Source organism: Columba livia, chromosome 1 (assembly GCF_036013475.1).
Source record: "Columba livia isolate bColLiv1 breed racing homer chromosome 1, bColLiv1.pat.W.v2, whole genome shotgun sequence".
Lineage (NCBI taxonomy): Eukaryota > Metazoa > Chordata > Aves > Columbiformes > Columbidae > Columba > Columba livia.
In genome coordinates, this window is record NC_088602.1 from 189573578 (window position 1) to 189593146 (window position 19569).

Genomic DNA, 19569 nt, shown 5'->3' on the forward strand with positions numbered 1-19569 from the left:
CCTCATAATCAGCATGTCATTTATACACATTGTCATTATTGTCTCCATCAGCTATGCGCTAGATAAACATTTCAATGGGCAGCTGTTCACATATGTTCTGTATACAATAAATTATTATACACTGCTTTGATAAAAGTTATTTTTTCTGGGTCCCAGATCACACACTTTTTCTCATCTTAAAATATAGACTTATGAGGACACTCTTGTTACAGAGTTACATTTCACTAGGCAAGGTATTAATATTTCCAGTACAACAAAAGTACTTTCTAAAAATCCTACAAGGATTTTGGTTTCTAGGAAAAACAACACAGAAAACCAGCACGAAGTTGAAAATATGATTGTTGCATTTTAGAACTGAAACAGTTTGAAACTTTTGGTTACATGCATTTGATTTTTATGTTAGATAATATACTATAGTATTTTCATTGGACTAAGGTTTAATTATCTTTTGCTTTGAATTTTAAAATGATCTGGTTTAATTTCAACTCCAAATGTCAAAATCATTTTTTAAATAGAAGATTGATCTTCTTTGCCGTTCCACTTCTCAAGAGGATTTCCTGAATAAAAATTTAAGAATAAAGGTTTTGACCCTTATTGTATTTTTTTCCCACTTTCCAAAACTGGTCCTGAATGTATAACAGTAGTTTTTGGAAATGCTCTGCTTTCTTGAACAGTTCAAATATATTATCTGAGATTAGGAAGGAGAGAGAGGGGACTGGGAACATTTCCCCTGTGGCCTGATAGTGCTTATCAAGACCAAGAGGTCCAGCCCCAAGTCCCACCTCCCAAAACTTCAGTTCCCCTTTCTCCGTGCAGCCTGCTCTGACTCTTAATAACTCCCTCGGCCATTCTCCTGCTCAGAGTGTCTATGCTGAATTGAAGATCAGTAACACAAAGATTATAGGGAGGAATAGAGCATGGGAAAGGCAAAGTATTTTGCTCCAAAAGCAAACTCTGTGGGCTTCCATACAGATAGGGATGACACTGGAATGAAGGTAGAGTGAAAAGAGATTTTTAAATAGGAGAATAAATGCATACCAAGACATATACACACTGTAGTACTATTTAAAAATGGAACACCTCAGAGACTATATCTGTATGGTTGTTGAATGCCAAGGAATACGGTTATGTCATCATCCTTTGATCAGAAAATGAATCACATACAAAGTCAAAGAACAGAAAATATGACCAATGAAAAGTATTAATAATGCAGTTTTTCAAATAAGCACCTATTCTCTGGGGAGGTATTATACCAAAGCAAAGTACAAGCACTGAAAATTACTATTTCTTTATGAAACTGGCTAAGGAATATTTTTCATGGGTAGAAAATGTATTTAAGACATGTTACATGTTGCCATAATCATTCTTAAGTACTTTCAGCTGTGAAATGCTACTGAATTCATTGCAGTTCTGCACAGATGCCTAAGTGGGCCCCATACATCCTGCCCTGCAATATTTGAGCTGTATTTCTAAATAATGCACAGCATATTGTTTGAAAGCATAATCATACCTGAAATGCTTGATCACAATGTAATTAAGTTTTTCGCCCTCAAATGAGAACTAATTTAAACCAGCATTCCAAATTCTATTTAAAAAGGAAGACTTTGGGAAACAAAAAACCTAGTCATCAACATGTTAATAAAGGAAATAACATATTGAGCTATAGCAAAATGAACAGAGTCTCATAAAAGAGTTGCTAAGGACTTGAACACCATGAACCAACTGCCTAGGAATGACAAATTATATCAGACCAGGTGCAGAATTAACACTATATATTAAAGAACAGATGAAGCAACAAGTTAAATTTTAACATTTTCAACAAGTGTCACAGAATTGAACTCAAAACGTGCTTAGATACACCTCTTAAAAATATATATATATATGTATAAATTTTTATATATAGGAATGATCATTTTTGGTTTTTTCTTTTTTCTTTTTTTTTTTCTTTTTAAAAAGGAGCACTATAAAAAGGTAGAAACACAATCCAAATTCTTAAAGCACACTTTTTTAAAAATTTCACAGGTATAACTGAAAGCAAATATATAGTCCTGATCTTAAATGTTCTAAAAGCGAAAGCCAACATGATTCAATATCATGGTGAAAGAAGCTGCAAGATTTTTTTAATTCTTTTTTCAGAGTGTTTGATTCTAAAAAGAGAAAAACAAAAAGGATAAATTCTGGAAAACACAACCATGTAACACCAGAACAAATGAGATTTCAAGGAGTAATACACACTGTAGTTCCCTCCCACATACAATTTGCCTTCATCAATTGTAAAGAATTTTAAAATTTAGTATAGCTGAGGCCAAATTCTTGGTTGGTTCCGTTTTTCATAGGTTATTCAAACTTCTTGTCTCTATTTCAAGGTTCTGTGAAACCTGTCTATAAAGCTCTACTTATTTTCATCCTACTTTTAAGATCTAAAACTCTTCTCTTCTGAAGTGAAAAGCAATGTGAAAAGCAATGTAGATTCCCTTCTGATGATTCCTTTAAAGCTTTTCTTACCCTACTCAGTCTTTGATTACTGACCTCTCTGTGATTTCCACACACACAAAAAAAACAAGATATTACTCTCATTCAGGTGTGAGGGGGCATATCCTCTCATACCTCTTCATGTCAATAAAGCAGCATTCAGGGACAGCATTGAAGATTTGGCCATTATATATCATTTGTGTTTTACTTCTGTTCAACTTAGTTGTAAAATCTTTGGTCTCGTGTTCCTAACCCTGTTTTCTTCATTATCATCATAAATTACATGAAAAACAATTTCATAGAGGAATTAGTGAAAACAGCTCAGATAAAATAGAAAGTGACCTTAATACTCATCCAAAATGAAACACAAATCTTACCGCAGACCTAAAAGTCTCATACCGCATCTTGCAAAGATGTGGGTCAGTCAGAGGCAGTGTGAAGGAATAATGTTTCATAGAGAGTGCTGGGAAAGTTACCATGAAAGCTGATATCCAGGCCATAGTTAGTTCTGCTGAAAAGAAGTGCAGAAGCTGCAGTGTAATGTACAGGTTCATTTGCCCTTTTTCCTCAATGCTGCCAGGTACCAATCTTGACATTCCACACTATCCCACTGGACTCAGCAACTGCAAATGTAAAAGACCCTTGCATACACACATCCAGTTCTGTTATCTGACACGAAGACTTGTACAATCTAATACAGCAAATTGATTCAACTTTTTTTCCTCTCTCCATTTTAAAATACTGCTGCAACTACAAATTTCAGCTAAAATCCAGTGGAGAGGTATGAAAAATTCATGAGCAAGTGGAGAAGTATCAAAAGTTCATGAGCAAGATTTTTCCAATTAAATTTCTACCCTAATTTTGAAAAAAAAAAAAAAAAAGTTATAATTATGTATATTCAGTCTAATTAATAAATAAAAGCAATGAGTTCCAGGAATTAAATCCCTGAATGTGTTTCCTCTATCTGTCAGTAAAAAAATAGCAATTCATACAAAAAAAATTAACCTCCTTTTCTCTTCCAAAATTCTGTGAAAGACATTTGTAATCTTACATTTATTATTTATTTGGAATTACTTATTATAAAGTCAATGGCTAATTTTTGGATTTCTGGATAGTTTTTATCTAGAATTTGAGGAATGTTAAATACTTTTAAGTAGGATGCAGAACACATGACAGCCTTTTTGTTTCATAATCATATTATTCAATTTTGCAAATTGCCTTTCTCTACTGTAGCTTTTTGTTAGATGCTAACATTTCTGTCCAAAAAAAAATAAAAATAAAAGAAAAATCTATTATTCCAGCAATCCATACACATGGACTGCTTTTTATATTTTCAGATTTTATATGTAATGTAACTTCCAGGAAGGTTCAATGGATTGTGGAATTTATTCTATCACTCTCCAAGCCAACACTTTAGAATGTTCCTGAAACTGCCACTTTTAGACTCTCAGGCTCATTTTTAAAATTTAAAAGGAATAAAATTTATCTGCTTCTTGTTTGCTGTAGTTTCGAAAGTCACAGGAAGAGACAATTTAAAATGTTACCTTGAAGAGCTTCTGGAAATGACTTTTTCATTTTAAGATGAGAGAACTGATCTATCTGTGAGTTTCTAAAGAACTGCTCCTTCAAGGGTATGGCTCAGCAAAAAGTCTACCAACAGTCAGAGCTGAACACTGAGAGTGAAAAAACACCCTTATTTTCTAAGTCAAACAGTGCTTATGTGGCAGTTAAAATCCACTGCACTCCTCTGAATAGGTCTATGACATGTGCAAATGCCATCTCATTTTTCTTCTTTTTGCTTGAAAGGACAGGAAAACACTTTAAAAATATCTAAAAAATGCAATCTCTGGACCAAATAGTTCATACTGGAGCACATGGAAAAGTAGGGAACAGATGTAAAGTAAGGAGAACCTGAATAGCGTGGGGGACCATGGCCTCAGAACACCACCTGGAGAGCTTTTGAAGGCATTTGGATCTCATTATTTCATGCACTCAGGTGGAATGTATGTAATGCATGGACCTATCATTTCACTATCTTGAATTTTATCTAAGGCACTAACAAATCAACCAAGATGATACTTGGCTACCAAAACTTCACTAATTGCTGAAAATACTGTGGAAAAACTCCACAGCATTAATCACCCATTGTTTACCGATGCAGCTGAAGATCCCATTAATAGAAGCACACTTTATTCTACAATATCACTGTAACAAATTGAAAATAACTTATGTTCCACAGTGTATGTAGCATGTGAGATCACAATACCAGCTTCTTTTGCTTCAGTGACAGATCATGTGCATTATGTAGTTTCATCAAAGATTTTAAAGCCTTAATTTGTCTGTCTTCTTGGATTATCTCACGACAGAATAAAAGAAAGGATTTTGACCAGAATAATTAAATATTTATTTTTTAAACAAAGCCTAAATATAAACCTGAAATATAAACCTTTGTATACAAGTCTCTTTAAAATATTTTGTGTAATTCAACAGTATACTGCATCCTGAAAATCTGTGGTATTATCAATAAATAAAGTCATGTATTCAGATCTGAGAATTATTTGCTGATAACCTAGGTACAGAGGACTGCCATGTATTACCTTCCCTTTTGTTTCTACCTGTGAAAGTACCTGTAAGGATGCTAAATTACCTCTAAACATCTAAGTTATACAGTCATAATTAACTTAAGCAAATATTACAGTTCTCACCAGGATCTTATATGAATTGGGAAGGCAGATTGTTTTGTTGAGAAGGTGGTGATCCATACAACCATGGAATGGGATTCATTTTAGTTGACTTGAGCAATCTGAAAGTGAGGTATCTCATCCAAATTAGTCACCTAGGTCTATTTGCAGTCCATAAAGAGAGATGGGCAACCTCACAGAGTAAGTAATATCAGTCTAAGAAGCTTACTAAGGCATGTGGAGGTGGCCTGCCAGAAGTTAAAGAATTAAATAAATCCCATCTCATGAGCTCCTCCCAAGGGCAATCCTGCAAACCCTGAACATGCACTAGTGCAGAGCTAAAATTTGGGTCAAAATTATCATACCCAGTCATGCAGTTAAACTAGTGTAAGTTCAATATCACAAATATATCTCTTATCCTCTGTACACAGATTCTAACACAAATTGGGGACGCTTGTGCTTGTACCTGACCTTTCATAAGAACCCTCCATACAAAAGCACCTGTCTCGAATATTGGATACAAATAATATTCTGGAAATATTTAACTATAATTGGTACATTTAATGGATACACTTATCCATTAAAAGCTAAAATCTGACCTCCTTTTCTACACTGATTTATACTACAGACCATTATGTATGCCCCATTGATTTTGCTGGGTCTATTCCTGTAATAAAGTTCTACTCACTAGATTAAAAAGCATCTACATCTGTTTACAGATGACCAATCTGAACTCGCTTCCACAAAAGGTGAGCAATTACTTATAAATTGGGAGCGTTTCGCAGGTGAATAATTATTCAATACATTAAAAATATTTATGATCTATAAGCAGTCCACACCAAGTATTTTCATTGCTGCTTCATGAAATTGTGAAACAACTTGTTTTACTTATACGAATTATATTATAAAATTAATATAATTATTAAGAACATAGATTTACTTGAGGTATTGGTGGTATCTAACATCAGAATAAGTTGATTTTTTTCTAATAACAAACAGAATTAATCAGTAGAAAGATCACAACAGAAAGACTAAATCCTTTCCTTTGTTTTATCATGTCATTTTCCCTTGTACTTACATTTTTTTTAAACTTGTTGATATCCTGTACATCAAATATTAACAGAGAAAAGGCTATTTTGTGGGAAGTTCTGTATCAACAGTTTATAAGGTAAGTCACCCTGTATTCCAGTATGAGATGACATTTTTATGCAGTTATAAAACAGGACAACAAGCAACTTTTATTTTTTCATCTACCGAGAAACTACATACTGGTAAACTAAAATATATGTCTTAAATCATTGCATACTCCAATAGCATTAAAAATACTTTATATATATTGAGCTGTGTATTAAATACACTTTTTCCTTTCAGAATAGCTAATCAGTGGAATAATGCAAAATTTGTTTGTAGTTAACAGTCTTCCACAAACAAAGGCCAAGTGCAGTCAAACCGTGCTTGTTCACAGGAACTGAGCACACAGAAGGCTCTATATCCTTCTGACTTACTCAGAGGGATCAGCGTCATAAGCAGTCACTTTTCCTCACTATATAGACTCTGGAAACACTAAATGAGGGTGGTCCACCTTTCTTCGGCTCTACTTACTCAATCCCTCGAGTGCAGCTACAGTCATGTTATATTTGGGTAAGAAATGTGCTTTTGAAACATTTTCCTGACTTCCTCAACCTTCACATGGTAAAGCTGTCTGTCTCCACACAGTCCAAGCACCTTTCAGAGGAAACCAAACTGTAGTATTAGTGCTGAGAATACAGCTATGGCCCTCCAACACAAAGGAACCTACTAAACTGAAGTAAAATTTCTTCAAATGACTACAGTGAGGATCTCAGATGCTCATCGACTGCTGCATTCTGCAGAGGTGCACTGTTTGATAACAGACATGATCTCAGGACACCTGGGCTGCCTGGGGAAGACAGTAGCTCATGAAAGCCACTTTTTCTCTGCTTGACTGGTATCCCCCACCATGTACTACTTGCGAATATGGAAGAACATTTTCAAAAAAATTGGTATGCCTGCTGCTGATCTAGGTAATGAAATTTCACCTCCAAAGTTCTTAACCAGATTAGTTCACAGAACAGTATTAGAGTAGTTAGACAGAGGTCAAGAGGTCTGAACGATGAGTTAGCTCCTATGTGGTTACAAAGAGTAGATCAGTCTGTCTGACCACACCCAAGGACACTGAAAACTATCACAGTATCACAGTATGTTTGGGATTGGAAGGGACCTCAAAAGATCATCGAGTCCAATCCCCCTGCTGGAACAGGAACGCCTAGGTGAGGTCGCACAGGAACATTTCCAGGCGGGTTTTGAACGTCTCCAGGGAAGGAGACTCCACAACCCCCCTGGGCAGCCTGTTCCAGTGCTCTGTCACCCTCACTGAGAAGAAGTTTTTTCTCAAATTTAAGTGGAACCTCTTGTGTTCCAGCTTGATCCCATTACCACTTGTCCTATCATTGTTTGCCACCGAGAAGAGTCTGGCTCCATCCTCATGGCACTCACCCTTTATATATTTATAAACATTAATAAGGTCACCCCTCGGTCTCCTCTTCTCCAAACTAAAGAGACCCAGCTCCCTCAGCCTTTCTTCATAAGGGAGGTGCTCCACTCCCTTAATCATCTTTGTTGCCCTACACTGGACCCTCTCCAGCAGTTTCCTGCCCTTCTTGAACTGAGAGGCCCAGAACTGGACACAATATTCTAGATGGGGTCTCACCAGGGTGGAGTAGAGGGGAAGGAGGACCTCTCTCAATCTGCTAACCACCCCCCTTCTAATACACCCAAGGTTGCCATTGGCCCTCCTGGCCACAAGGGCACAGTGCTGGCTCATGGTCATCCTGTTGTCCACCAGGACCCCCAGGTCCCTTTCCCCTACACTGCTCTCTAATATGTAATTTCCCAACCTATACTGGAACCTGGGGTTGTTCCTGCCCAGATGCAGGACTCTACACTTTCCCTTGTTAAATTTCATTAGGTTATTCCCCGCCCAACTCTCCAGCCTGTCCAGGTCCCGCTGGATGGCGGCACAGCCTTCTGGCGTGTCAGCCACTCCTCCCAGCTTAGTGTCATCAGCAAACTTGCTGATAGTACACTCTATTCCCTGTCCAAATCATTAATGAATATATTGAATAATATTGGCCCCAGTACTGACCCCTGAGGCACTCCACTAGATACTGGCCTCCAACCAGACTCCGCACCATTGACTACCACTCTCTGGCTTCTTAAACCAGTTTGCAACCCACCTCACTACTCTATTGTCTAGACCACACCTCCTCAACTTATCTGTGAGGATGCTGTGGGAGACTGTCAAAGGCTTTACCGAAGTCAAGGTAGACCACATCCACTGCTCTGCCATCATCCATCCACCTTGTTACATTCTCATAAAAGGCTATGAGGTTGGTCAAGCATGACTTACCCTTGGTAAAGCTATGCTGACTTCCCCTAATAACCCTCTTATCCTTGATATGCCTTGAGATGGCACCAAGGATAAGCTGTTCCATTACTTTCCCAGGGACAGAGGTGAGGCTGACCAGTCTATAATTACCCGGGTCCTCCTTCTTGCCCTTTTTGCAGATTGGAGTGACATTTGCTTTCCTCCAATCCTCGGGCACCCCTCCCGTTTCCCAAGACTTGGCAAAGATGATGGAGAGCAGTCTAGCAATGACTTCAGCCAGCTCCCTCAGCACCCATGGATGCATCCCATCTGGACCCATGGATTTATGGATGTCCATACTATTTAATTGCTCCCTAACCCAGTCCTCATCGACTAAAGCATTGACCTGGCTTCATCCGGGGTCTCAGGGGTACAGGGCTCCTCAGGACAGCCTCCAGCAGAGTAGAACTATGTAGGTAATGGTCCTTTTTGAAGACTTAAACTATTTTTTATTGTATTATTTGTATTCTAATGAAGTATCCAGTCAGGTAGCAAGTATCCACACCAAATATGCACACTTATAAAATGTTTAAGCACTGCAACCTGAAATGCTTGAATGATGGCAGAGATTATGTATATACAAAACTAAAACAGCTCTTTCAGTTCTCACACAAGGCAGGATTACAAGAACTTGCTCAGAAGGGAAAACAACAAATACCTTTTCTACTTCAAGAAGGATATCTAGGACCCAGGCTTATACAGAACACGTCTTCCTGTTCACAGGAAAGGTCAGTTTGTGGCAGACCAGAAGAGCAAATTGATGAAGAACAGCATGCAACACTTTGACTATAGACTTTCCTGTTCTACTAGCATCTGCCCAAAGTGGTTGGGCTGGAAATAGAAATGATAGAGTAATTTACTGTTGTCTCCCAGGAACCAGGATTGTGTAAAGATGACATTCTTATATGTATGGCATGCAAGTTATATCACAAGTAATATTGGTTACATGTTTTCTGAGGCTACATTTGAGAAGGTGCAGTTCCAGAGTTCACAAAAAAAGTTGTACTTAAAACAACAATTCACTCACTAGGATATGCCATTCTTGCAGGGGCTCTGAGCTGGAATAAGAACTTCTAGATTCATAATTTACTAGAAAACTCATCCACAGGTGTGCACACAGATATAGATATTAAAAATATTTCAACTTGCAGCAAGTATATCAAATCTAACGTGGCAAGAAGCTCTATTTAAATGATTGCACAGTGGAATATGGCACGTGACTTCGTAAAACATTATAAATCTAAAATTGATAAATTTCCTGATAGAATACAGACTTGAATTCATATTTGTGAACAAAAAAATATAGAAAAATACCAAACTTTATGGAGAATATCAACAATTTATTCATATTAGAATAAGAAGCTTTTTAGATGATAGGTCTTTTAAGTGACTCAAAGCTTCGACAATATGATTGAGAAGTGATATTCCATTATATATATTATATATAAGAGATTTAAAAACAACTGGTGAAATAACAAAATGGATGACAGCAAGTGAAATGAAGAAATCTAGTCAGTGAATGGACAGTTCACGTTAGGTCCCCTGATTTGACAGCTCTCAGACATATTGAGTAATATTTATGTACATTAGCAGTTGCTGGAGTGAAATACTATTCAACATGAATGTTCTGTAGTTTCTGGAATAAAAGCTAAAACTGGCCCTTTGTAAGATAACTGAATGTGTATATTTTGATCAAATATACCTTAAGCTATGGTCTTCTATTGCTTGTCAGTCTGTCAGACACTGAAAGCACAGAGACAACAGGTTCATGCCTGCCAACATCAGGAGAGAATTTGGTCTACATATTCTGACCTGATGTATAGCATGAGAAAGTCCATATTTCAGTCTTGTTAATTTTGGCAGAATGTCACTCACCATTCTCAGACATCAACTTTTTTCTTTGGAATTGACTACCCAGGATTCTGAAATTGAGAACCAGAAAAAAATCTGCAAAAATTTTGAATTTATGGTCTATGGTATACAACAATAAAGAAAATAAAACTAATTTAAGTTATTGAAAGAGATCTTGATGCCACCTGGGACATGATCTATTGTTCTAAAACCAAAAGTAAATGCTCTCTATCTTCATGTATTATTTAATGACACATGGTGCAGTTTGATTTAATGCTGCCTTAGAGGCAGCATGGGACCACTGCAGTGCAGCTACCTGTAACATACAATTTTCATACTTCTGAGATAATGCCTAAAACAGAGTAAGAAATAGCTCGGACTATGGCAAATAGTCCTCAAAGTCTTTTCTGTCCAGTTGGTGTGCTGGGCAGCAAAGATTCAACAGTCAACTTGTCTCCTGCTTATCATGCTGCAAATCTGACTACTATGATTTTTACAAAGAATTACTGTAGTTACACAAAACAGCAGTAGATATTTTATAAATATAAATAAAAAGTAAAAAATCTTTCTACATTTTTATAAGCTGCTTTTTAAATGGGAATCAAGAAGAGAAAGAATAATAATTTCTCCTTCTGCCTCTTACACTTAAACATATTGGTCACAACACACAAGTCACACTAAGAGGGAGAGCATGAAGCTCTTTGTGCTCATAAGCAGTCCCTTCCCAGCCTTATCGTCTTTTGAGAATTGTGTTACAACTCACCATACATCTTAACCACACCTATGCTGATTTTTTTTAAACTTTATGTAGGTGTTGGCATTGGAATGGCTGCCCAGGGAAGTGGTGGACTCACCGTGCCTGAAGGTTTTTAAACTGAGACTGGACATGGCACTTAGTGCCATCATCTAGTAAATGGACTGAACTTGGACCAAGGGTTGGACTTGATGATCTCTGAGGTCTTTTCCAACCCAGTCGATTCTGTGATTCTGTGTCATCAAGAAATAAAAATATTTTAGGAGTGTTTGTGGTACTTGAACTATTCCTCAAACTAAATAGCAATGTACTGTACCCATGCAAGATTCATATTCTACTATAGAACTTTTCAATTTGTTCTATAAATTTTTCAGAATGTGACTGCATATACAGATGAGTAAATCTACTTTCTATTAATATTTTTAGGTGTGATTGTATTTTCAAACAGGTTATTCAAAACAAATAATGTATTTGTAAAGTTCTTAGATGTGCATCATGTCTGTTACACTGCACTGCATTTTTTTTCAGTCAAATAAATAGTTCTGTTTGATAGAGAAAATTGAAATTAGACTAATTTACATAGGTCCCTATATGCTTTTGGAAACTCTTCCATCTTTATTTTTAGCAGTGCAGTCAGTCATTATAGGCAGTTAAAGGCTGATTAGGTTTACAGAGTAGTTAAAATGCTAACCATACAAAACAGGGGAAGAGACTACTTCTGTTGGGATGTACATGAAGGAGCTTTTTTGATTAAAGTTTTTGTTGAGGTTTTATTAAGGGCCACATTTTGCTGTTCAAAGACTCTAAGTACTCTGATAAATGCATGCCTTGAAGGGATGCTATGGAGAAAATCCAGAACAAATCTCAGTGGAATTGTATCTTCTTATGTCAGATTTGAATTTAAGACTACCATTGTACCCATTAAAACATGATACAGGAAGCAACCTTACTTCATGTTAGATTTCTCTCTGCTTATGCATGCAAACCCAAAAAAATATCTACATGTGTATGTATATATATACATAAAGAGGACTTCTTCAGAATTTTTTATTAGAATGAAATCAAATATTAACATTCTGTGAGGTTAATGGAAGCAAATCTGAGCACATTTCATTTAATTCTTACCCTTGTCTCTGAACTCCTCATTATCAATGCTATTTTTTTTTCTATCACTGTGTTACGGTCTTCTGAAAGTGATGGTGCAGATTGTCAGCCCCACAAATCAATGCGATTGTTAAAAGTGTACTCTGGGATATCTTTGTTTAATTTTCAAATATTTGTTTTCATACTTTTGTACGTTTCTTAAGAAACACAAGGTTGTGAAACCTACCTTAAGGTAGATCTGACAACTAATAGGTCAACAACCAGGAGCTACAGTTAACAACACAACACCAGGAATAAATCTAGTCAGTCCACAATGTTTCTAAGTAGTGCTAAACCTTCAGTTACCAAAAACTGGGCTCACCAACTGACCCAGGTGGGAAGCTGGAGGTATGGGAAAATTCTCCAGGATGTCAAATTTGAAGTAGAGAAGAGGCATACTGTCTCTGCCATCTCCTGCAACCATGCTGCAAGCCCTTCTTGTTGAAGAATGTAGGTAATCAAAGGATGAATGCTGTCTCTGTCTTGACATTTTTCTGCTGTGACACATGAATGAGCGAAAAGCTTCACATATCCTCACTTCTTATTCCCACAAAGAGATTCTAGTGCTAAAAAAGGCTATTGACGATCCCTGAAAGATTCATGTCTCATTAAAGATCCTTTTATTGAACATAGAAAACCTGCACTGTGAATTAATATATGTAAAGTGAGGCTTCTTAAAACCTGTACAGACAGTTCTGTCCTTGTCATGCTCCACTATTTTCTGTTTTGTTTTTGTAACACAAACATGTTTTCTCTAACAATGCCTTTCCCCTTCCCCAATTAAAAAAGTTTAAGGGTAGTAACTGAATTATTGTTTTATGTTTACTAAGGTAATGGCCCAATTGTTGTGTTTTTTTTTAATTCCAGACAAGTTGGAACAAAAAGTCTCTAATATTTTTCAGTGAACTGTTCTCATCTTGATGATTTGATCAATGTACGCTCACATTCAGACCAGAAACACATAGACCTAGTTGCAAATCAATAGTGGCAAAGCAATTACTTTTTCAAAGGTTAGGTGAATCATTGCTTTCTATAAACTGGCAAAAATCAAAAAGCTAACATTCTGGCAAACTCAAAAGAACCTTATTATTTTATGTATCTCCAAAGCACGATTTCTTTTAAGAATAAGAAGCAACAGCAACCACAAATATACAGTACTTTAAAACAGTAGTTTTCTTGAAATAAACTATTTAAACCATTGCAACACTAGACTATAATAATCAGTAATGTAAAGAATGGGAAGTAAGAAAGCATATGCCTTTTTTTGTAATTCTTAACCTTGAACAAGGAGAAGAAATACCTCTCAGGCCTTTCACTGCTAAAAAGACTGTTGATTTTACGTGGAAAGGAATAAAAAGAAAAACATTTTTTGCTATGAAGCATTTTCTAGTATCTTCATAGGAAAAAAAGAAGTTAGAAATTGGATTAGATTGGTAGCATCCCAACCACAGGTAGTAAAAATGTAAAGCTATGAACAGATAACTAAATGGAAATGAAGGATATCAATTTTGTTGTTGTCGTGAATTACAAATATAGTATGAGAAAAAGATTGAAGTATCTCACAACTAAGATAAACGGGAATGCCTAACAAAACACATCTCATGCCTGAGAAAACTCTGTTTCTATCAATTTGTCTTTTAATATCTTTGGAGAGGGAGATTTTCAGATTACAGCTGTACTTCAGGATTTTGGATTTCTTTCTGTCTGTCACTGGCTATTGACATGATATACAAATGGGCTGATGAGCAAAAGAGAGCATTTTGTTATATGTAGTGCTCAGGTATAATATGGGGAAGTTAGGATAAGTGGTGGGTTTAAGTTCAGTCTTCAAGTCCTGAACTAGAGCTGGGAATACATTCCTTTTTAGAACTGAGCTTAAATTTACAACTGAGAAAGTACATGTAAACTTTCTGAGAAAACTCAACTGGGACAGGCCAAGGATCAAACACTTTAATATTAAAGCTATAGACAATTATATCTAACAGCTCCTGTAACTTTATTGAAATTCAAGGGTTCATTCATTGTTTTCATCTACCACCATTATTTCAGAGTAGACTTGATGATGAAATAAAGTCTTTGGATTTTGAAGGGAAAGATAAAATCGTGGGTGGGATATTCTTCTCTTTGACCATCAGAAGACACAGAAGATCACAGTATACTGACTTGTGCACTTTCAGGGCTGTGGTATGAAGAACCTGCTAGGATTTCATTGCTACCTCTCTTCTGTGCACAGGAGGCCATGATAACTGAACTAGAGTAGGTCAAGATGTCATTTGTGATTCTCTAGGTCTAGACTGGGAGGTCATTCCCCCATTCTCCAGCTGGAATTTCTCCTTAAATCACAGGAGGTTTATATTGAATTTCCACCTTCATCTCTTGATTCAGTTTACTCAAAAGGACCACGTTCTGGTTATTTTCATCATCCAGTCCCTTACATTTGAGTTAGTTAAGCATAGGGATCATGATGAATCCTCTGGAACAGGCTCCCCAAGGAAGTAGTCATGGCCCCAAGCCTGACAGTATTCAAGATGTCATTGGACAATGCTATCAGGCACATGGTGTGGATTTTGGGGTTGTCATATGCAGGCACAGGACTCGGACTCAATGATCCTTGTGGGTCTCTTCCAACTCAGGACATTCTATGATTCTATGCTGTCCAAAAGTCTTTTCCACGGTGTTAAGCCATGGAAAAGCTGTTTTAGTCAAAGGTACTTTCCTTTGTAAATACCCTTTCTTTCAGAAGAATTCATAGATTTTCCTCCACATGTGAAAATGCATGTGCAACCTTCATAAGAGACCACATACATTTTATTCTCATCCCTTGCTACTGTGTTTACTTTCTGGGTGCAGAAAATATGTTTTATTTCTGTTTTCAGGCACAGAGAGCATATCATAGTTTTGTTTCATGAAATAGATGGATAACCATTTCAAATCACAAATTACTTTGAATCTATCAAGATACAGCCTATGCATTTTATACACTACTTTTCACTTGGTAATTCAATTTGACAGATGTGATGAGGCTGAGACAAGTCATACAACCATCTGTGGTAACATTTAGAGCTTCCCAAACTGCGGCATATACACCACTCATTCCACCTGAAGAACTCAAAAAAAAGCATCTATTTTTCACTTAAAAGAGTAAAAACAAAATAATCCGTTCCCAGACACGGGTAACATAACTTACTGTTATATGAATCAAGACCAAGGAGGAAAGGATTAGAGCACTGAGCTATTATTTAGTTCAGTGAGGAACTGAATATCACCTCTTTTTCTTCTTTTCTTTTTTTTTTTTCTTTTTTTTTTTTTTTTTTTTTTTGTGGAGTATGTGGCAAAATGTAGAAGACAAGGTATTGTTGTTGAAAGGAGAGAGTGCACACATGGCTCTCATATTTCTGTGTGAGATATATCTGTACATTACAAAGCCCAGTGCAGTAAGTCTTTGAATCAATGGCACAGTACACATACAATAAATCTGATGGTTCAGGAAGTGCAGGAATAACAATGCACAGCATGTCTGCAGCTTTAGTTAGCAGAAAGTTTGGAAGGGCACCTCCGTAACAAAGGCTGCACAAGTGTCACCAGGCAGACAGAAATCCTGGTAAAGCAGGAGAACAAAAATATTCATGCTGCATGTGCAAAAATATTATTTGGTGACAGAAAACACTGCCAGGGAAAACAAAGTACATGGATGACTTATATATACAGAAAATCGAGTATTACTACTGCCACTAGTCACAGAGATGGTGATCACCACCAGTACCACTGGGATGGTGATGGTAATTAAGCAAATCACACTGGGAGCTCTGACATTAGGCAGAAACTCTCTATTCAAAAAGTAACACAGTCTGCTATAGTCACAGAGACTAAAGGTAACTTGGAGTAAACCCTGCAAGGAACAGCAAAAAGTCAGCATCTCGTAGCAACAACTCATAGGCGACATGAAACTCAGAGCTACGGATGCAACAGCTATATTAGCTGTTGTGACAATCGTGTCTGGGTATGATGCCTGAACAAGCAGCTGTGATAACACTCATGCCAGTTACACAGAGTTTTTGCTCAAACTTCACAGAGACTTTCAGCTTTATAGTACGATATAGAATCCTGGACAAGTAATAAGGACATATTGATCCGACATTTTTACTCCATCTTCAAACACAGTTTTTAAACTAAATAAGGAGTTCATGACTTGACCTATCATCAAGACCTCAATAGTTTAAACAGAAATTTAATTTTCTCTATATACTTCAGGGATAACAATATAAGAATCACTGTGATGTGCCTGTCCACTAAAAGAAATCATATTGACAGCTATAGATGGGGTGAGAGAGAAGGTCATTGAAAACATAAATGGAATTGAACCATAGCCACAGGTCTTTAATAAAATCTGCACCATCATTGGATTTGTGCAAATTAACTAATAACTTTCTCAAACATTGCCCCTTAATTTTTCCTTCATGTTTGAGAAAAAATATCTCACTTTTCTTACAACACAATAATTTGTATTGGAAAATTGAAAGGAGCCAGAAGAGTGAGGAAAATAAAGCAATTTCTTTCCTGCACTCCAATAAACAACTTACAAATAATGTTTTACTTTCACAGTTACCTGTGCATTTCTTGATATTGCTGTTTCTTTTTCCATGTGATCCTAACTTGCATCCAAAGTTCTCCTCCCAAAATTCTGCAAACCATACATTTCTTCTATTGTTAGCAAGTGTTCGACTCCGAAAATATCTATCAAATCCTACATTTGAGAAAAGTTAAAAAAACCATTAAAATATAATACAGCATAAAAATACTCATTTAAAGACAAGAAGAGATTTTGTTTAAATATCAGAATGAGAAAAAGCTTTAGGTGCAAACTACTATAATATTTTATGAGTGCAGTAGGAGATAAGGATTAAAAAAATACTCTATTTGTTATTATCCCATATTTACTGCAGAACAAGATGTTTTTTTAAATACCTATATAAATTAAAGAGTTTCTAAAGCTCCAGCAGAATTCTGTTAGGAAAACAGCTTAATTTTTAATACACTGATGATCTAAATAAATAATGGGATATCTACAAGAAATTAGACAAAATATAATCACTACTTAGTCAAAGACTGTGACCCAAATAAATTTCATTTCAAGGCCACCTAAAATCATCAGGTACATCTCTGTTGAACCAGAGGGCTTCCAGAACACCCAAACTTCTGACTCTGTTTGTATGTTTAATAACTCTAGTTGAGAAACTAAAGATTCCTGTTCAAACCTCAACAGATTCTACACCAGCCTTTGTCCTGCAACCCAGCAGCCATAACGAAATCATGACTAACACATACCATCCAGATTAAGCTCTTTACAAATGTTTCCATGTGGCTAAATTCACCAAATAGCATCAGTAGTGCCCAGTTTTCCTAACTGTTTACCAGTTTAGAGAACTTACTCAGACAGTAAGAGATGTTACTGTGTCCAGTACTCTCCTGGGAATACAGTGATCCAAACCAACAACTTCCACTTCATCTAACAAGGCAGAAACTTTGCTAATACACTGCCTTCTTAAAGTAAATTTATGAGAGGAAAGCAGAGCCTAGATTGTTCTCTTCCCAGGAGAATGAGCTGACTCATTATTACCCATCTAATACTCTCTGGTTTTGTCTCAAAGAGCCATCCGGCTATGGTTAAGTTGTTCTCCAACACACATGCTCTAGTTATTAGGCAGTTATAGGATTGCCTAACTGCAGATTTAGCATATTCTCATTTCAACAGAGATATTAAATGAATATTGGTTCAGACCAACTCAAGTCTCTTAGTTGGAAAGTTTTCCCTAATTTCCGTGTAATCAAGGACTATATGTTTTGTTGTTTAGTTAAATTTTTTAAGAGAGCTAGGGTTCTTGACATTGTCACAAAATGAGGGGTTTATGCCACGTGCATTCCTACCATCTATTGATGTTCTTTTGGGCAGAATAGTTACTGCTCCTTCTGCAATCTCCTCCTGCTGCTGAACTGGTGAAATTTTTGACCCCCAACTATCTGAGCCGATCCAGAGGAAATGTCCAGATTGATTAGCTTTTTTGGCTGCTTCCAGTATTCGCCTGCAAATAAACAACAAATTAACCAAACTGCATTTACAAAGAGCTTAAGAATTTCCAACATTAATTCTAGCTATGCGTAAGTCTAGATAAATACAGGTCACACTAACCGATCAATCAACAGTTTTCACAGTCTAAAACTTATTCACCAACAGCTGTCTTGAACTCCAGTACTTTACAAGTTATTTTTTTTTCCTCTTTAGCCATATTTTTCTAGCATTCTTACTGGTTTCTTCATTTTCATTCACCAAATAACAATCTATTGGAGCTGTGCTCTTAGAAACAGGTTAGATCTCCACTGAATAAAGGACCAGTATACTATATAATTGCAGCTCAAATTCTCATCACCAGATTTCCAGTAATTTTTACATGGGACTGAATCTGAAAACTCCTGTGTTACTCTATTCTATACCAGCCAATTGATCAGCTCTGTGAAGAGGGAATGTCTTTAACACACAAAATTGGGAAACAGGTACCTTATATCATCTTCATTTGCAAACATGATCACTGCACGAGCATTTGGAGTTTCCAACAAGCGCTTGATGATCTTTTCAAACTCTCCTGGTCTTGGTTCCCGAGGAATTTTGAGTGACTGAGCAATGCAAACACCTCCTGAGGAAAAAAAAAAAAAAAATTGAGTAGGAAAAAAGAAATAATAATTTTTACATGATAAATATGTACAGTTCAGGTAATCCAGGCAGTCAAAGAAAACAAGATGTTAATCTGTGATAAGACAGCACAGCCAAAAGTTAATTTATGTATTTTGAAGCATGTGCTGTACAAACCTACACACTTAATGTTGCATTGAAGACTTCAACTCAGTTACCTGTTACTTCATTTTGATATAAAAACTAAACCAACATCCTGAGCAAGACCATCAAGCACTGTACTCTGGCTCAGCTGGACTAAGTTCCACAAACTTACCTCAACCTGTGGCAGCTGAGAACCCAGCCTTGCCACAGGACTGCATTTAACCAGGGAGCCACAATTTAACAGCTATTTTATGTTCATAATGTGGCTCTCCAGCATCAGTTACTATCGTACATCTCTGCTTTTTCATCAGAGAGTATAAGGTAAACAATAAATGCTGGGGTTACAAGATAAAGTAGTAAACCTGAAATATTATCTTATGAACAAATACATGCA

At 36.5% G+C, this 19569-nt stretch overlaps 1 protein-coding gene across 9 annotated transcripts in view; it reads right to left on the bottom strand.

The window, feature by feature from the left end:
• Positions 1 to 19569, bottom strand: part of GRM8 (glutamate metabotropic receptor 8) — a 355903-nt gene that overhangs the window by 179655 nt on the left and 156679 nt on the right. For all 9 annotated transcript variants that reach the window (XM_065048889.1, XM_065048888.1, XM_065048885.1 and 6 more), the window contains 3 exons: positions 18900 to 19035; positions 18272 to 18426; positions 16953 to 17090 (listed from right to left, as the gene is read on the bottom strand). In XM_065048889.1, the coding sequence (XP_064904961.1) occupies positions 16953 to 17090; positions 18272 to 18426; positions 18900 to 19035 (429 nt within the window). The remainder of the gene's footprint in view (positions 1 to 16952; positions 17091 to 18271; positions 18427 to 18899; positions 19036 to 19569) is intronic.